Source organism: Myodes glareolus, chromosome 7, assembly GCF_982192425.1.
Source record: "Myodes glareolus chromosome 7, mMyoGla1.1, whole genome shotgun sequence".
NCBI lineage: Eukaryota > Metazoa > Chordata > Mammalia > Rodentia > Cricetidae > Myodes > Myodes glareolus.
The window spans coordinates 65,207,038-65,222,765 of record NC_142032.1 but is presented as its reverse complement, the minus strand read 5'-3'; the positions used below and the strand labels follow the sequence as shown (position 1 = coordinate 65,222,765).

The 15,728-nt window shown below is 48.8% G+C and overlaps 1 protein-coding gene across 13 annotated transcripts in view; it reads left to right on the top strand.

Moving 5' to 3' along the window:
• The window catches only part of Jakmip3 (Janus kinase and microtubule interacting protein 3), a 127,534-nt gene that overhangs the window by 48,775 nt on the left and 63,031 nt on the right, over nucleotides 1–15,728 (top strand). For all 13 annotated transcript variants that reach the window (XM_085693286.2, XM_085693293.2, XM_085693295.2 and 10 more), the window contains exon 2: nucleotides 509–752. In XM_085693286.2, the coding sequence (XP_085549412.2) occupies nucleotides 618–752 (135 nt within the window). In that variant the 5' untranslated portion in view covers nucleotides 509–617. The remainder of the gene's footprint in view (nucleotides 1–508; nucleotides 753–15,728) is intronic.

Sequence of the window (15,728 nt, the reverse complement as noted above, 5' to 3'; positions counted from 1 at the left end):
TGGCCTGCATGAGGATGTGAGGTCCCCTGGAACCGGAGTTACACACAGCTGTGAGCTGCCATGTGGGTGCTGCGACTCAAACCCTGATCCTCTGGAAGAACAGCCAGTGCTCTTAACCACTGAGCCATCTCTCCAGCCCCCTCTCCCATCTGTTCCTTAGCTCATGGTTTGCGCTCACTGTTGTCATCACGGGTCTCACACCCACATATGGAACACTGGAGTTGCATACCAATCTCTTCTTAAGGGAGCAAAGGACTAGCATGTCCAATGCACAGAGTCCCTGTCTGAGGACACTGTCCACGGCAGATGCCTCTCTGTCCGGTGTTGGTCTTCCGCAAGCACAGTCAGGACAACATCCTCAGCTCTGGGATGAGAGTGGATGAGGAGCTGGCTGTGCCCCCACCCCAGCACCAAGGCCCTGAGTTCTAGGCTGAAGGCGCATGACTGAGGGGCTACTGTAGAGTTGGCCATAGACAACCTGCTAACTGGGAGTGTGCTTTTCCTCTAGGTGAGCGAGAAAATGTAGCGGAGTGACACCTGCCAAGAGCTTGGCGCGGACACCCTGGCCCAGACGGAGCAGCTGCCCCTGGGCATTTTTCTGGCCATCCAGCCTCACCATGTCAAAGAAGGGCGCGGGCAGCCGGGCCAAGGGAGACAAAGCGGAGGCACTCGCCGCATTGCAGGCTGCCAACGAGGAGCTACGAGCCAAACTCACGGATATCCAGATTGAGCTACAGCAGGAGAAAAGCAAGGTGGGCGCTTAAGCCTCTGCCCCAGGTTCCCTGCCCTGAGCTCCTGCCCCTGGAGCCAAATGGTCTTAAATAAAGGAGGATGTGGCCAGGCCTCTGCAGAGATACCCGCTCCTTTATCCTGGTGGGTATCTTTGGGGAAGAGAATGACAGGCGGAGAGAGTTGGGAGTCCAAAACCCGGTGGGAGGGCATGGAGGGACCCCCTAACCAATGAGACGTCCCTCCCACAGAGGGTGTATGCTGGGTCAGTGAGGGCCTTGTCAAATGGCATAGTCCTGGGGCCGACTCTGTGTTTCCCCTGAAGTATCCATAGTGGACTTGAACTAACAAGATAAGTTGGTGTGAGTACACATACACTCAGGATTCCACAACTGCTTTGTGAAGCCAGCCTTGTGCCGGCACTGGCTGTGCACTGAAATATAAACCACGCTCTGTGTGCAGGCAGGAAAAGATCGGTAAGGAGATGAGAGCCTCTTACTGTGTCTGAACCACACCTGTGACCACACTTGAAGCCCCAGTCTTTTCGTTTACCCTCCTCCAAAGCATTTTGAGATAGGAGAAGTGACTTGCTAGGGACCCAGCAGTAGCGGTGCCTTCCGTTCTCCTGTGACAACAAGGCTCTTTGCATCGAAAGAATTTGGGGCCACGGAGATCACCAATAGAGCATTTCTGTCACGACCTCAGCTGCTCTATCACCAGCCTGCTGCAACAGTAGCACATGTGTTTTACATGTAGCTTGTCAAAACACATCGTCTCACGACATCCTGATGATACCTTCGCCTGCTTATAGCACTTCAGCAGCTTCTAAGTTCCAGCATCCCGATCACTCATAGGCACAAGAGAGCTAGCAGAACAGGTACTTGCAAGATCAACAGCAGTAACAAGGTACCCCTAGGCCTGCACGGACACAGAGCCCACTGCAAGGACAGGTAGGCACGGGAAGAAATCCCAGATGTGCTCAGACCTCTCAAGGGCAGATCAGTAGGATGACGTGGGCATAGCGCCGCACAGGGCGTGCATCCCTGGCATCTCACCTCCTTCTCCAGGTGTCACCCGTGCTCTACCCCTTCCCTTTATACCGTATGTATTCAGCAGACACATGTCAGAAGTGGCCTACACATCTCCTACGAGCTGTAGCCTCTCTTAGCGACTAGAAACAAGACGGAAGGAAACTGTCAGGAATGCACGGGGAGCTCATGGCCCCACCCACTTGCCACTCACCTGAGGAATATTTGCTAAGTCATTGTGTCGGTTATTTCCCTTGTTGCTGTCACAAAATACCAGACCAAAATGACTTGAGGAAGGACAGGCTTATTTCGGCTCCCTGTTTGAAGGTGCAGTCCATCATGACGGAGGAAGGCAGGGTAGCGGGAGCTTGAGACGGTTAGCTCCACTGCATCCACAGTCAGGAAACAGAGATGAATGCTGGTTTATAACTTGCTTTCCCTTTTATTCAGGCCAGGACCCCAGAACACAAAAGGGTGTCGTGCAAGTTTAGGATAGATCTTCTGACCCTGACTAACTCAGACTAGAAACTCCTTCCCAGGCATGGTCTGTCTCTTAGGCAAGTCTAGATCCGATCAAGTTTATAACGTTAATATCACAGTCATGAATCCTGACCAACTAGGAAATAAAATACGAAGTTGAACACTACAGTTACCAGCAATGTTAGTTCTTAGTCTTTCTGGAGTTTGTCTGCCATAGGTGTCAAAACTAAGATCTTAACTCATCGTCCCACTGCAGGATAGAACTAGCTATAGAACTTGCAACCCTGTCTAATTTTCAAAAGATTCCAGATTCTTCTGAAGCTTCTGGTGGATAAGGGTCACCAATATATGGCCAGAGAGACCCTTCCTAGGTAGATAAACTCTTCATAGACCTCCAAGCATGTCTGGAAGCCCCTTGAGCCACCTGGAATGCCACTGGACCTGGTGGTCTCCATGCTTCACCGGTGTTCAGGGCAGCTAGACCTGTGCTGTGGTTTGGGACACAGGCAGGTCACTCCATGGAGAATTAGTGCCCTGGCAGAGCCTGAGCCTTTACAGCCCCACAGGAAGACCCAGACTCAGGTCCACTGACAAAAAGGCACAGTTATCGGTTACACGGAATCACTTCCACTGGGTAATGTGACCTCGGTTTAGACCTAGCCACCCCAGTGTCTCAGTTGTGATCCCGGTCTAATACCTAGTGGGGGCTCCTTTTATTGCCTGGGCATTCTTTGTGCCCTGATGCCCTGCAACAGCGAATTCTTACTCTGCAGTGCCAGGGTCAAGTATGGAAGGAAGCCAGCAACTGCAGCAGCTTAAAGCTGGGCATCTTAGACTTCGCCAACAACTGGCTTCTTGCGGAGCAACAAGTGCATTAAGGCTTGTCAGTGAAGAACAGAGGGGCACCAAATCAAACTGGACCTCCCGCCCCCACGCTATCTCACACAGTGGGGACTGGGCAGTTCATTAATGGCTGTCTGCTGTCTGCACACTGGAGAGGTGGAGAACCTGTAAGTCTATGAAGTCAGGTGCCTCTCTTGGCAGTCCTAATGTTGTATGGAAGGCCCAGAAGCTCCTTGGGTGTCACTGGCATTCAGTCTATGTAGAAAGGTTGAAGAAACTCGACATTGAGGTCAGTGGAGAATGGCAGAAGAGGGGTAAACACACTCACTCAGAAGTAAAGGAAGGCAGGTAATTCTGCTTTGCCTCAGACTGCTTTATATTTGGACTGTGTGGTAGTTTGAATAAGAATGGCCTCCATAGGCTCATGGCTTTGAATGCTTGGTCACCAGGGAGACGAGGTCTTGTTGGAGGAAGTGTGTCACTGGAGGTGGGCTTTGAGGTTTCAAGAGCCCAACCAAGGCCCAGTGGTTCTGCTCTTCCTGCTGCCTGTGGATCTGGATGTAGAGCCCTCCGCTACTTCTCCCACACCGTGTCTGTCTGTGTGCCGCCATGCTCCCTGCCATGAGGACAATGAACTAATCCTCAGAAACCGTAATCAAGCCCCAGTCAAATGCTTTTCTTTTATAGGAGTTGCTATGGTCAGCTGAGTGATGGCCGTGCGCACCTTTGATCCCAGCACTTGGGAGGCAGAGGCAGGTGGATCTCTGTGAGTTCCAGTCCATCCTGGTCTACAAAGTAAGTTTAAGGATAACCAGGGCTACACAGGGGGAAAAAAAACCCAACAACAACCCTGTCTTGAAAGACCAAAACCAACCAACCAAACAAACAAACAAGCAAACAAAAAAAAAAAAAGTTGTGATTATGGTGTTGTTCACAAGCACCAGGACACTGAAACAGGCTGTCTGTTGGGATGTGCCTCTTTTTTTGCTTTTGTTTTTCAAAACAGTGTTTCTCTGTGTGTGGCTCTGGCTGTCCTGGAACTCACAGAGATCCAACTGCCTCTGCCTCCCGAGTGCTGGGATTAGCGGCGTGCACCACCACTACCTAATCACTTTTTTTTTTAAAGACATAATCTCACTGTGTAGTCCTGGCTGGCTTGGAACTCACTATGTAGATCGGGCTTGTAGCCTGAAACTCACAATGATCCACCTCCCTCTGCTTCCCAAATTCTGGGATTAAAGAGGTGAGCCACCGTACCAGGGCACCACTCACCTGGGGTTTTTCAAGACACCGTTTCTCTGTGTGACAGTCCTGGCTGCTCTGAACTCTCTCTGTAGACCAGGCTGGCCTCGAGCTCATAGAGATCCACTTGCCTCTGCCTCCCGAGTGCTGGGATTAAAGGCGTGCTTCACTACCACCTGGCTCAAATGGATATTTTAAAAGTGAACAGTCTAGCAAACTACATCCAAAGTTATACTAATTTGATCCTTACGTGCTGAGAGATGATCATAAGTACATATTAAAGGTCATTTTTCCCCCTTAATTAAGTCATTGTGTGTCTATATGAGCAAAAACTGCATACCATAAAAACTCCTTAACTCACACTATGTATGCCTTGCATGTAAGCCCCAGGGTTTTAGGCAGCATTGTCTGGTTCTGAGAATTACTGATATGCTGTCTTGGTTAGGGAGAATCTGCTTCTGTTCGGGACAGATACAATGTTCAGTTTTGAATAGTTCCTATAACCTCAGATCTAGGGGGCTGAATGCACATTGACAGATAGTTCAAAACACCAGCAGGCTACCGTGGGAGGGGTTGGGGAGGCAGCTGAGGAGCTGGGAAGGCGGAGAGGATGGCAGCTGGTCGGTACCCTGTGCCCTGCACAGACCCAGGCAGAGGTCTGAGTATGAGGGTGAGCATGCACGCAGGAGAGTCCCCAGGTTTTGACCTAAAGCACCGAGGGAAGTCTGGGTGAGGGGTTTGTAGGGGATCCAGAGCTGTGATTTAGCAGGTGCCTGGGAGACCAAAACGTCCAGATGGAGACCGTCAGCTGGACAGCTCAGTACGTCTGCCATTCCTTAGGGAGCACCTAGGTGGGGGTGGGAGTTGCCAGGTGTTGGGAGATGTCAATTTGAGAGGAAGGGGACTCAGTGCTAAGTGTGGAGCCTTCAGGTGGCTGGCAGTGAAGGAAGACAAACACCAGCAAAGCCACATGGTACTACGACTTTCTTTGGGTCTTCGGGTTTTTGCTTTGTTTTGTTTTTTGTTTTTAGTTTATTTATTATGTATATACTGTTCTGGGCACCAGATCTCACTATAGATGGGTATGAGCCATCATGTGGTTGCTGGGAATTGAACTCAGGACCTCCGGAACAGCAGTCGGTTCTCTTAACCTCTGAGCCATCTCTCCAGCCCTGGGTCTTCGTTTTTAAGTTGCGTGCCTGACAAGCGCATAACTCGAGCCTGCCTTCTGCTTTTTGAGCTCAGTCATGGCTGCTCCCGTGTTTTTGTCGGCACAGCCCCAGGGGGCTGTATTTTCACAGCACTTGATGCTAAAAGGTCTTGAATTTAAAAAGAGGGAACCTGCTAGTGCTTCCCTGGAGAAACATATGCATACTATTCTGGGTACTAATGCTTCTGTGCTCGTGAACTGGGAAAAATATTCCCACAAGGAGCTTTGGAGATAGCTGGGGCTCAAAAAATAAGATTCTCCTTATTGTCCAGAGCCATGGCTCTTTCTGCCACCTGGCTTCCCTGACCCTGACAGGGGTTAGCCTTGTTCTGTACATACATCAGACAAACCCACACCCTCAGCGACCTGGGTGTAATCCTCTCTATTCCTCAGGTCTCTCTGCAGCCCTATCTGATTTTCCTGTTTTCTTCAGTTCTCATAATGAAACAGACAAAAGCTTTTGGGTCTCTGGATCTGACAATACAATGTGGCTAGGTTTTTCATTTAATTAAGTATTTTATGTGTCTGGGTGTTTTGTCTACATGTATGTCTGCATCACATGCATGATTGGTACCCTTGTGGGTGCTAGGAATTGAATTCCAGTCCTCTGGATGAGCAGCCACTGTTCCTAACTGCTGAGCCATCTCTCCAGCCTCGTGGCTAGGTTCTGAGACTGCGACATTCACACTTTTTTGTTGATGTTAGCATGGCCTACAGGAAGAATGTTTCTGCCTCGTGATCGCAACACTGCACACACCTCATCTCAAAGCGTTTGTCACCCAGATTCATAGCCCACTAATGGTCTTGACCTGATTTTAGCAAATTAAGTTTCTCCCTTTAAGAAGTCACTAATCCAGCTCAGGGGACCATAGACAGTGATCAGAAGCTCCAGGGAGGTTTTCCCAAGGAACACAAATAAAAGCAAGTGTCTGTATGCCACATTGTGTTAGCCTGTCCCTAGTTCTCAAGTCCCCGGGTGGCTGGTTGGGTTAACACTCTTAGAAGCTGCTGAAGACAGTGGAGCAGGTCCCCTGCTTTGCTGGTGATGCCGCAGCAGGCACCAGGAGGTGAAAGATGCTACTGGGTTTTCATTACAGTGTTTCCTGAGAATGTCTGTCGGAGAATATAGTCAGAGATGTGCACAAATGTGTCGGGTACCAATCTCAGTGTGCTGCTTTAGGGTTTTGGGACCTCACTAGGAATGAGTGTTTTCTGATGGAGATACAGTTGCTGTATGGTTGAGGAGGCCTAGGAAGCACAGGCTGGATGTCTGTGCAGATTCCTCTTGAACTTGTTTGCTCAGAAGAACCTTTCTAGAATCATAGAGACACTTTCCTATGCTTTCTAATAGAAGTTTCCCTCCCTCCCGCCCCCCGATGTGATGTACATGCATACATGCACTTGTGGAGCACATGTGTGGGTATGCATGCATGCATATGTGTTCGCCTGTATATATAGGACCAAGGTTGATGCAAGTATCTTTTTCGTTTGCTCTCTGCCTGAGATATTGAATAGGCAGTGTCTCTCACTTGAACCCAGAGTTCACTGATGAGATTAGTCTAGCTATCTAACTTGTTCGTTGCTCCAGGGATCCTCTGTAATTCCAAGCAGTAGGATTATGAGTGGTTGCCATGCCTACCCCACATTTATGTGGGTGCTGGTTATCCAACCTCTGGTCCTCTGGTTTTTGTGGCAGTGCTGAGCTTGCTGAGTCATCCCCCAAGCCTAGAAATCTTCCAGAAAACCTCTATTTTGCCTTCCACATATCCAAAACTCCTCTAGAATTGACATTTGTGCCTCAGGCAAGTAGTGACTGAGTCTTCCCTGTGATGTGGAATAGTCATGGCACCACATAGCTACTTATTTTTTAAAAATTGTTTTATTGGGGGGGTTATAATATAGTTACATAGTTCCCCTTCCTTTTCTTCTATCCACGTATTTGGTTTTTTTTTTATAGGCTATAACACAGAGCATGGAAGACACCCATATATGATTTCAGCCCTTGGGATGGGGAGGCAGGAAGATGGGAGTTTTCAGGCCAGCCTACAACACCTAGCAAGATCCTGGTGATAAAGACATGACCTTTTGCCTTGCACCACAGCACATGTTTAGAGCCAGCAGGCCACACTTGTGTCCTTGCAGGGGCAGCTCTGTGGGCGGCATCCTTTGCCCTCCCAAGTGAAGCCTCAGGTCATGTGACTCTGCAGTCTTGCTTGGCAGTAGTGACCTAGGCTTGAGCCTGGTCCTCTGTTTTTTCTGTTTATCCTCTTGTCTCTGGCATTACTGCAAGGAAGATCCATGTAGCTTAGCTACCACTCCCAAGAGAAGTGTCATTTAATCACTAACTAGTCCCTGTCATCGTGAGCCAGGGGTCTGTTTTCCCTGTGCCTGTCTGAGGCTAGTTCACCTCCTAACTCTTCCATGGCAGGACTTGATTCTGGAGTGGGCAAGCTCTTGTTTTGCTCTTTTTCTTAAATGTTGCTTTAGGGAGTCCTGGGTCTTTGTATTTCCATACAAATTTTAGAATGTACTTGTTAATTTCTGCTTCCTTAGCACCCCTGTGGACTGGGTTGCATTGACTCTATAGGGCATTTTGGGGAAATCCGACTTCTTTATAACACTGGGCATTTGGGTTTATGAACAGAACTGGTTCTGTTTATTTAGCCCTTTGGAATTTCTTACTGGCTGCAGCACAGAGGTCCTGAGCATGTGTCTTAGCATGTATCCACAGGCATTTGATCGCCTGATGTAGCCTAGCATTTTCATTCCGAATGACGCAGAAGTCTAGTTGACTTGTTTGCATTTAAACTTCTTGTCTCTCATCACATTCGTTCAACCAATCTTTAAAAACACACATTTTGTCAGGATGTGGGAGGGCCAGAAGCCAGTGAGGGGATATGCCCCTAGTGAGGGGACACGCCCCCAGTGAGGGCTCATGCCCTAGGGAGGGGACATGCCCCCAGTGAGGGATCATGCCCTAGGGAGGGGACACGCCCCTAGTGAGGGGACACGCCCCCAGCGAGGGATCATGAACTAGGGAGGGGACACGCCCATAGTGAGGGGACACGCCCCCAGTGAGGGATCATGAACTAGGGAGGGGACACACCCCCAGTGAGGGGACACGCCCCCAGTGAGGGATCATGAACTAGGGAGGAGACATGCCCATAGTGAGGGGACACACCCCCAGTGAGGGGACACGCCCCCAGTGAGGGATCATGAACTAGGGAGGGGACACACCCCCAGTGAGGGGACACGCCCCCAGTGAGGGATCACGCCCTAGGGAGGGGACACGCCCCTAGTGAGGGGACACGCCCCTAGTGAGGGGACACACCGCCAGTGAGGGGACACGCCCCTAGTGAGGGGACATGTCCCTGACAAGCATGTGTGCAAAAACCTTAAGAGTGGTGCTCCCGCCCAAAAGGCAGTTCTTAGACACGCCACGTGCCAATGTGTTCAAATTAGAGCCATCAGCTAATCACAAAACACAGCTCTGAACCATCCTACAGCTTAGTTGGGGAGGTTCTGGGACTGTTTTGATGAACAGAGGTCACCTAAGGACAGGGACACACACACACACATACGGTGACCAGAGAGACGGCTGAACTCCTCCCAAGCTAATGGCCAGATGAAGGCCTCCGCAAAGGCCACCCATCATCCCCGCTGCTCCTTTGGGTCTTTGCAAGGCCAAGTTTTGCTGACAGTTCTTTTCATTATCTCGCAACTATCTCTGGTGAGAAGAAAACGAACAGACCGTGGGCACAGGCGTGGCATGTGGGTTCAGGCATGTATATTCTGTTTGGTGTCTGTTCTTAAAAGAAATCAGTCCTCAGTTGACTGGTAAAGATGACCTTGGATCCCAGAACACACATAGTTGAAGGCTTGCCGACTATTTTCACAAAAATATTCAGAGAACATGTACTTTCCAGCAAAACAAAAAAAAATGGCTAGTGGCTAATTAAGCATCACTTTTGAGCTAAGGGGTAAGGTCACACCCTGTCATCTGTCTAGTTTAAAACCTCACAACCTTCAAGCTGTCTGCAGGGCTCCACAGTATTGTTAACTATTACTTGAGAGCCCTAAATACTTTCATAACATGAATACAGATGGCTGCTGCATCTCTAAACAACTTTGCTAGAGGCCCCTGCAGGATGAGATGTGGATTCCTGGGGGTGTGGCACCCTCCCTCAGGTGGGACGTGATCATCCCAAGTGAATCCCAGCACCATGCCTGACCCAGGACCCCTGCAGCCTGCACTGCACTTTTGGTTCAGAGAGCCACTGTTCTGAATAGCATCTTGTCAAGCCTTCCATGATGCTGCCTCTTGAGTCCATGGAGCAGTTTGTTGCTAGAACTACCTACTGCTTAGGAGACATTTATTTATAGACTTGTCTTTATGTGTTTGAGTATTATGCCTGCATACATGTGTATGCGCTATGTGCATGGAGAGCCCACAGAGGTCAGAATAGGGTGTCAGATACCCTGAAACTAAAGTTATAGACCATTGTGAGTAATCATATGGGTCCTGGAAATTCAACCAGAATCCCCTGGAAGATTAGCTAGTGCTCTTAACCACGGACCCACCCTCTCGCCAGCTCCTTAAGGAGACCTCACTAAGGTGAGCAAGTTTCAGCCTCCCCTTCCATCTAAAAGGAGCCTAAGGTGTATCAGTCCACATTATGAGGCAGAGGCAGTGTGCTGACAGCTGATGAAGTCAAATGTCACGAGCTGGTGCTTGTGTTCTGAAAATTGCTCGGCTATGTTCTTACTTTTTTCCTTTTTTTATTTTTTAAGAAAGAAAATAAACTATCTTTTTTTCATTATGTATACCAATCCAAGTTCCCACTCCCTCCCTTCCTCCCATTCCCTCCACATACCTTCCCTCCCTACCTCCATACAATCCTCAGAGAGGGTAAAACACATTGCTTTGGGGAAGGTCCAAGGCCCTCCCTACTATATCTAGGCTTAGCCAAGGTATCATCTAAAGAGAATAGGTTCCCAAAAAGCCAGTGCATGCAGTAGGGATAAATCCTGGTGCCACTGACAGGGCTATTTTCTTACTTTTGTGGGTGGATGATGGGTGGGTACATTTTCTCCCAAGGCTAAGTCTCAGGGAGTCGAACCTATAGTCCCTGAATTCTAATCTGGGAGGATCAATGTGCAAGAATGGGTAGGAAATGGCTAACCTGGACAGTAGGTGCCGGGTGACTTATTTAAGCAGATATGAGTACATAGCATGATGCTACCATTTCATCCTTCCCATATAAGATAGATAATTGGATTAAAACGTCCAGAGACTGAGCTGAGTCGCATCTAGTGGCTGCTTTTGTAAACAGAGACAGGAGATGCTTAGGAGACGGGCAGTGTAGCGATCATGTTTGGGGCATAATTTCACAGTCTCCGTGAAAGTCTGGCTTCTGTAATTGGCCGAGGCGCAACTGCTTGGCTCCAAGAGACAACTCCTGTTATGTTCCTGCTATGTTGCAGTCTGCCGAAACATCCAGCCAGGCCAAAGTTCACTGTTTACAGAAGGACCAAACGCTCTGTTGAAGGGTTCTGTGGTGATTGGGTTGCAGTTGTATTTGGAGTATCACAGCTTCAGTATCTGTAAACAGAAGAAAACCCTATGGATGGGGATGGAGTTATGCTCAGTGGTTGAGAGTGCTTACTGCTCTTCCAGGGGACTAGGGTTGGGTTCCCAGCACCCATATCAGGTGGCTCACAACTGCCTGTAACTCCAGCTCCGGGGAATCTAGGGCCCTCTTCTAGCATCTGCCAGAATTCACACGCAGGCACATATGTACATGCACACATACATAAGTAAAAATTTAAAACAAGGAAACATGAGAGATGGTGTACAAGTTCAGCAGTAAGAGGACAGGCTTGCAAACATGATGGAATGTTAAGAAGCTCTTTCGGTTTGAAAATGAAAGTGGTTTTCACGTGATTTTTCTAAAGCTGGTTACAGTGAACATTTTGAATGGGGAAGAGGGCAAGGAAAGTCCACAATGAAGCATCACTGGTGCTCATTTCTGAGAAGTGTTATTTAGGAACATTTAATATCAGATGGGGCTGGTCTGTGACCTTCATGACAAAACCTGTGTTCCTCGCCTCCCATCACTCCCTCAGCTGCCACCCTGCCGCTGGGGCCTTGCAGACTTTGAGTCTCTGTGTCCTCTGTAGTTTGCTCTTCAGGGGAGAAGACTTGAGGACCATGGTGGTTACCTCTCTGGAGATGGGCCCGTTTCCTAGGCAGCCATGCTGGGATGCTGAGCTGACCCGAGTGAGAAAACGGGCAGCACCAGACACACGGAGAAAGGTGGTCACACATGTAAAGCACTAAGGAAGCCTAGCAGGTTCCACTACCAGAAAAGGGCTCTACTGTGCAAGCCAAGCATCTTTTAAATGTGATTTTAAAAAAAATAGGTATGGTGATAACTTTTGAGGATACTGATACCCAGGAAGCTGAGGCAAGAGGCCAGCCTGGGCTACCTGGCTGAGACTCTGCCATGAAATTATATGTGCTAGTGTGTGTATACATACGGATATTCATAATGCATGTTTGAAGACAAATTATACATACGTATACACAGGAGGTGGTTACCTGGCTTACAGCTGCTGCCACACTGTGGGAAAGTAAGAAAGAAAATTCCAGAGCACTCTGTGTGGTACAGGACACAACCCTCTAGTGGGGGACATGCTGGGACGGGATGAGAGTCAGGGTGTGTTCAATGTCAAATCACCACTGGAGATCTGAGATCACATCAAGGTAAAGGGAGAGAAACTGAGTAAGAAACAGAGAAACGGCACCACAGAAGCGCTCATGCAGGGGAAGCTACGGAGGTTATGTACAATGAACCTGAAAACCATCAAAAAACAAAACAAAACAAAACAAAACAAAAACTAGATAAAACAGTACATACGTCCAAGTTAGAAAAAATACACAACTGATGTGTCAGGACACATGCATTAGAAGTGAAGTTTTATAAATATAGATCTAGAAGGAACATGAGCATATGAGCCCAACAAATAATACCTTATGAGGAATTGAAGGAGAGACTTAGAAAAAATATAAACAAAGTGGGCGGGGGGGAAGGCTTAAAAGAAAGCGGGTAAATACTGAAGATGAGCTACGTTACTCTGACGTGAGGCCAGTGGGGGTTCCTGAAGATGATGGAGACATAAAAGCAGAATGAAGAAACATGACGCTTAAGGAGAATGTGGCAGCAAGGGCTACTGAGATGGCTCAGAGCACTTGCCACTAAGACTGGCAACCCGAGTTTGGTCCCCGGAACCCACATGGTAGAAAGACAGAGCTAATTCCTACAAATTGTCATTTAGCCTTCACACTTGCAACGTAGCACGTGCCTCCTGCCCAAACACACAAACAAATAAATGCAATTTTAAATTTTATTTATTAATTTTGTGTGTGTGCATGTGTTTGTATGAGTTTGTATGCACCCACATACGTACAAAAGACAGGGGAGACCAAAAGAGGGTACTGAATTCTCATGAAGCTGAAGGTATAGGCAGTTGTGAGCCTCACTGTGGTGCTAGGACTCCAACCTGGGTCCTCTGCAAGGGTGGTGAGCTTTCTTAACTTTTGAGACACAAAAAGGTTTTGCAAAGGAAACTGCTTGTGGAAAGAGCATCCATGAAAGCAAGACCCAGACCAGCCACCCCAGCGTGTGCTCTAGTAACATGAACGAAACTGCAGGTGCCAGTGCACGCTGGCCGTGAAGCGAAGGAGACGTCGCAATGATGAGGGATAACAGAGCAGCTACAGATGCAAAGAATGAGCAGCAAGCGTACGCTGAGGGGCTTGTGTCTGACAAAGTCTGCATTCGGTCACAGAGGGGACATCTTGCAAGAATTCAGGTGGCATCATTCCTGCTGCTGCTCCGAAGGCTTCTTCAGACCCTGCAGTGGACAGGGACACCAACCAGGCTATATGCATGGGATCCAGAGCCCCTCTGTGAGTTAGACCCCAGTGAAGATGATGTCATAGAAGTCACCTGTGACTTGTGTTTAGGGAAGCCTGGGGAGGGGGGATAAAGAATGAAGGGAGAGTGTTAGAATGGCCGTGGCATTGGCCATGTGGTGAGGGTGCAACCACACAATGGGGGCGTACGGAAAGTGCAAGAGCACCAGCCATTCGTGGTTATCACACCCAGTAGTGTCAGTGTCAAATCTACGGAGTCCTGAAACAGTTGTCTATATAATGTGGGCATGGGGAACGAGTGATTACATCACCTCCTGATTCCTGGAGAACAAGTGCACAGTGTGAAAGAACAGAGATTCTGCTGTGCACAGGGCGCTAGGCAGAAGTTCTGTGGGCCTGACTTTGAACTTAATGTTGATGTGGACTTGTAAGATGTATGTGCATGTGATACGTACATACACACACAATACACCCATACATGCATACATACATACATCCGCAACCTACCCAGTAGGAATGAGCAGTCCTGGAACCTTGACTGTGACCTTGAAACATCACTTTCTATGAAAAGGAAAAGCACTCAGAACAACTAGAGATAAGCAAAACAAACCTGGACTATGCCACATTCCAGTTTGGGAAACTACTTGGGTCTCAATAAGAGGATTCAAGAGCCTCCTGAAGAGGCATTCGCTGGCCACAAATGGGGCCAACACTCCAAGGCTTCCCTGAAGATGAGATTTACAAAGAACTGAGGCCCATCAAGTATGCTTGAATCCCTGTGCACCTCAGGAAACAATTAGTTGGCACTCCATGGTTGGCAGCGAGCCAGTTTATTATCGTACAACTGAGTAATTAGAGGAAAGAATCAATTGTTTATCTTGCTTCTTCACCACAACCAAACAGCAGCTGAAGGAAGTTCCCCCACCCTCCCCTCAGCCCTGAGTGAAGTAACCTTCCTCCCATTCCATGGTTTGGATCTCTCTGGAAGGCCAGAAAAACCAACAGGAAAGGAAAAGTCATGGGATGAGAATCCAGGGCAGATCCTGGCTGGTACTGGTGGCTGCCCTATGTCTGAGAAGGCTGTAGCGTTTCTCACGGTTTAACATCCCTCAAGTCAGTCTCTGCCGGCTGCAGGTTTCTGTGGGAGTCCAGTCCTGTGATGATTAAAATGATTATGAACTTGGCTAGACAGAGGGACATCTGTATCAGTAAAGCATACCTCTGGGCGTGTCTGTGAGGGTGTCCAGAGCCAGGGGGAATGAGGAATAGCAGTTAAGAAAAAAAGCTGACTGAATCTGAATGTGGATGGCATTTCCCGGTAGCCTTTGAGCAGGAGGCACAGAAGAACAGAAGTGGAAGGCAGAAACTGGCCAGCATGGACTTCTGTCTACTGTGAGGTCATTCACTCTGCTCCCCCACCTGTCTCTCCCCAACTATGATGCTCTTCCTCCACACACACAGGCCTAGAAGCAATGGAGCCAAGTGACCGTGGACTTAAACCCCTGACACTGTGAGCCAAGATGATCAGCTCCCCTCCACCCCTCCCTGGCATGTCTGTCTTTAGCCAGCTTCCCAGAATTCCAGGAGAGCTAGCTACCCTTCCTGTGGAGCCTTGAAGCTGCCTAGTGGCATTTCTCCAGGGCACGGAGGAGTCGCCCAGGATTCTCCAGGGCCTAACTTCTGCTCAGCTTTCATGACTGTCCGGGGATGGGTGACCCACTCTGCCACATGCTTTGTTGGAAGCTAGTGGCCCAGCCCTGAGCACTGTGGGTGCTTTGGGAGGGTCAGGAGAGTAGGGGGCGTCTGGTGATTGGCTGGATGATGACCAAGCGTTCCACAAGTGCGGCACAGGTAGCCTTTTCTCCATGGCAAAGTCTCAGGCCCTGGGCAGAAGTAAGCCCCTTGTCTCCAACAGCTTAAAAGTGGGGTAGAGCTTCACCCCACTTCGGGCTATTTGGCTCACATTGCTCTCCACTCTCCATAATCTTCACTGTGACACAGGATGCACTCATTTCTCTTTGCTCTTTCCCATTTGGGACATTTTCACGAGGTTTGATGATGTTCCTGCTGAGAGAACAGAGCCAGGCTCCTGGGAGACTCCTCTGTGCTCCTGGGTCCATGGATACTGGTGTTGGTTCTGACCTACCATGTACCACTCAGGACTTGACGCACCCTCGGGTCCTAACTCCCAGGAGAAACTGGCTATTCCTACCCCACCCAGCCATTCATTCTTCCTTCCTTTAAACATATAGAATGT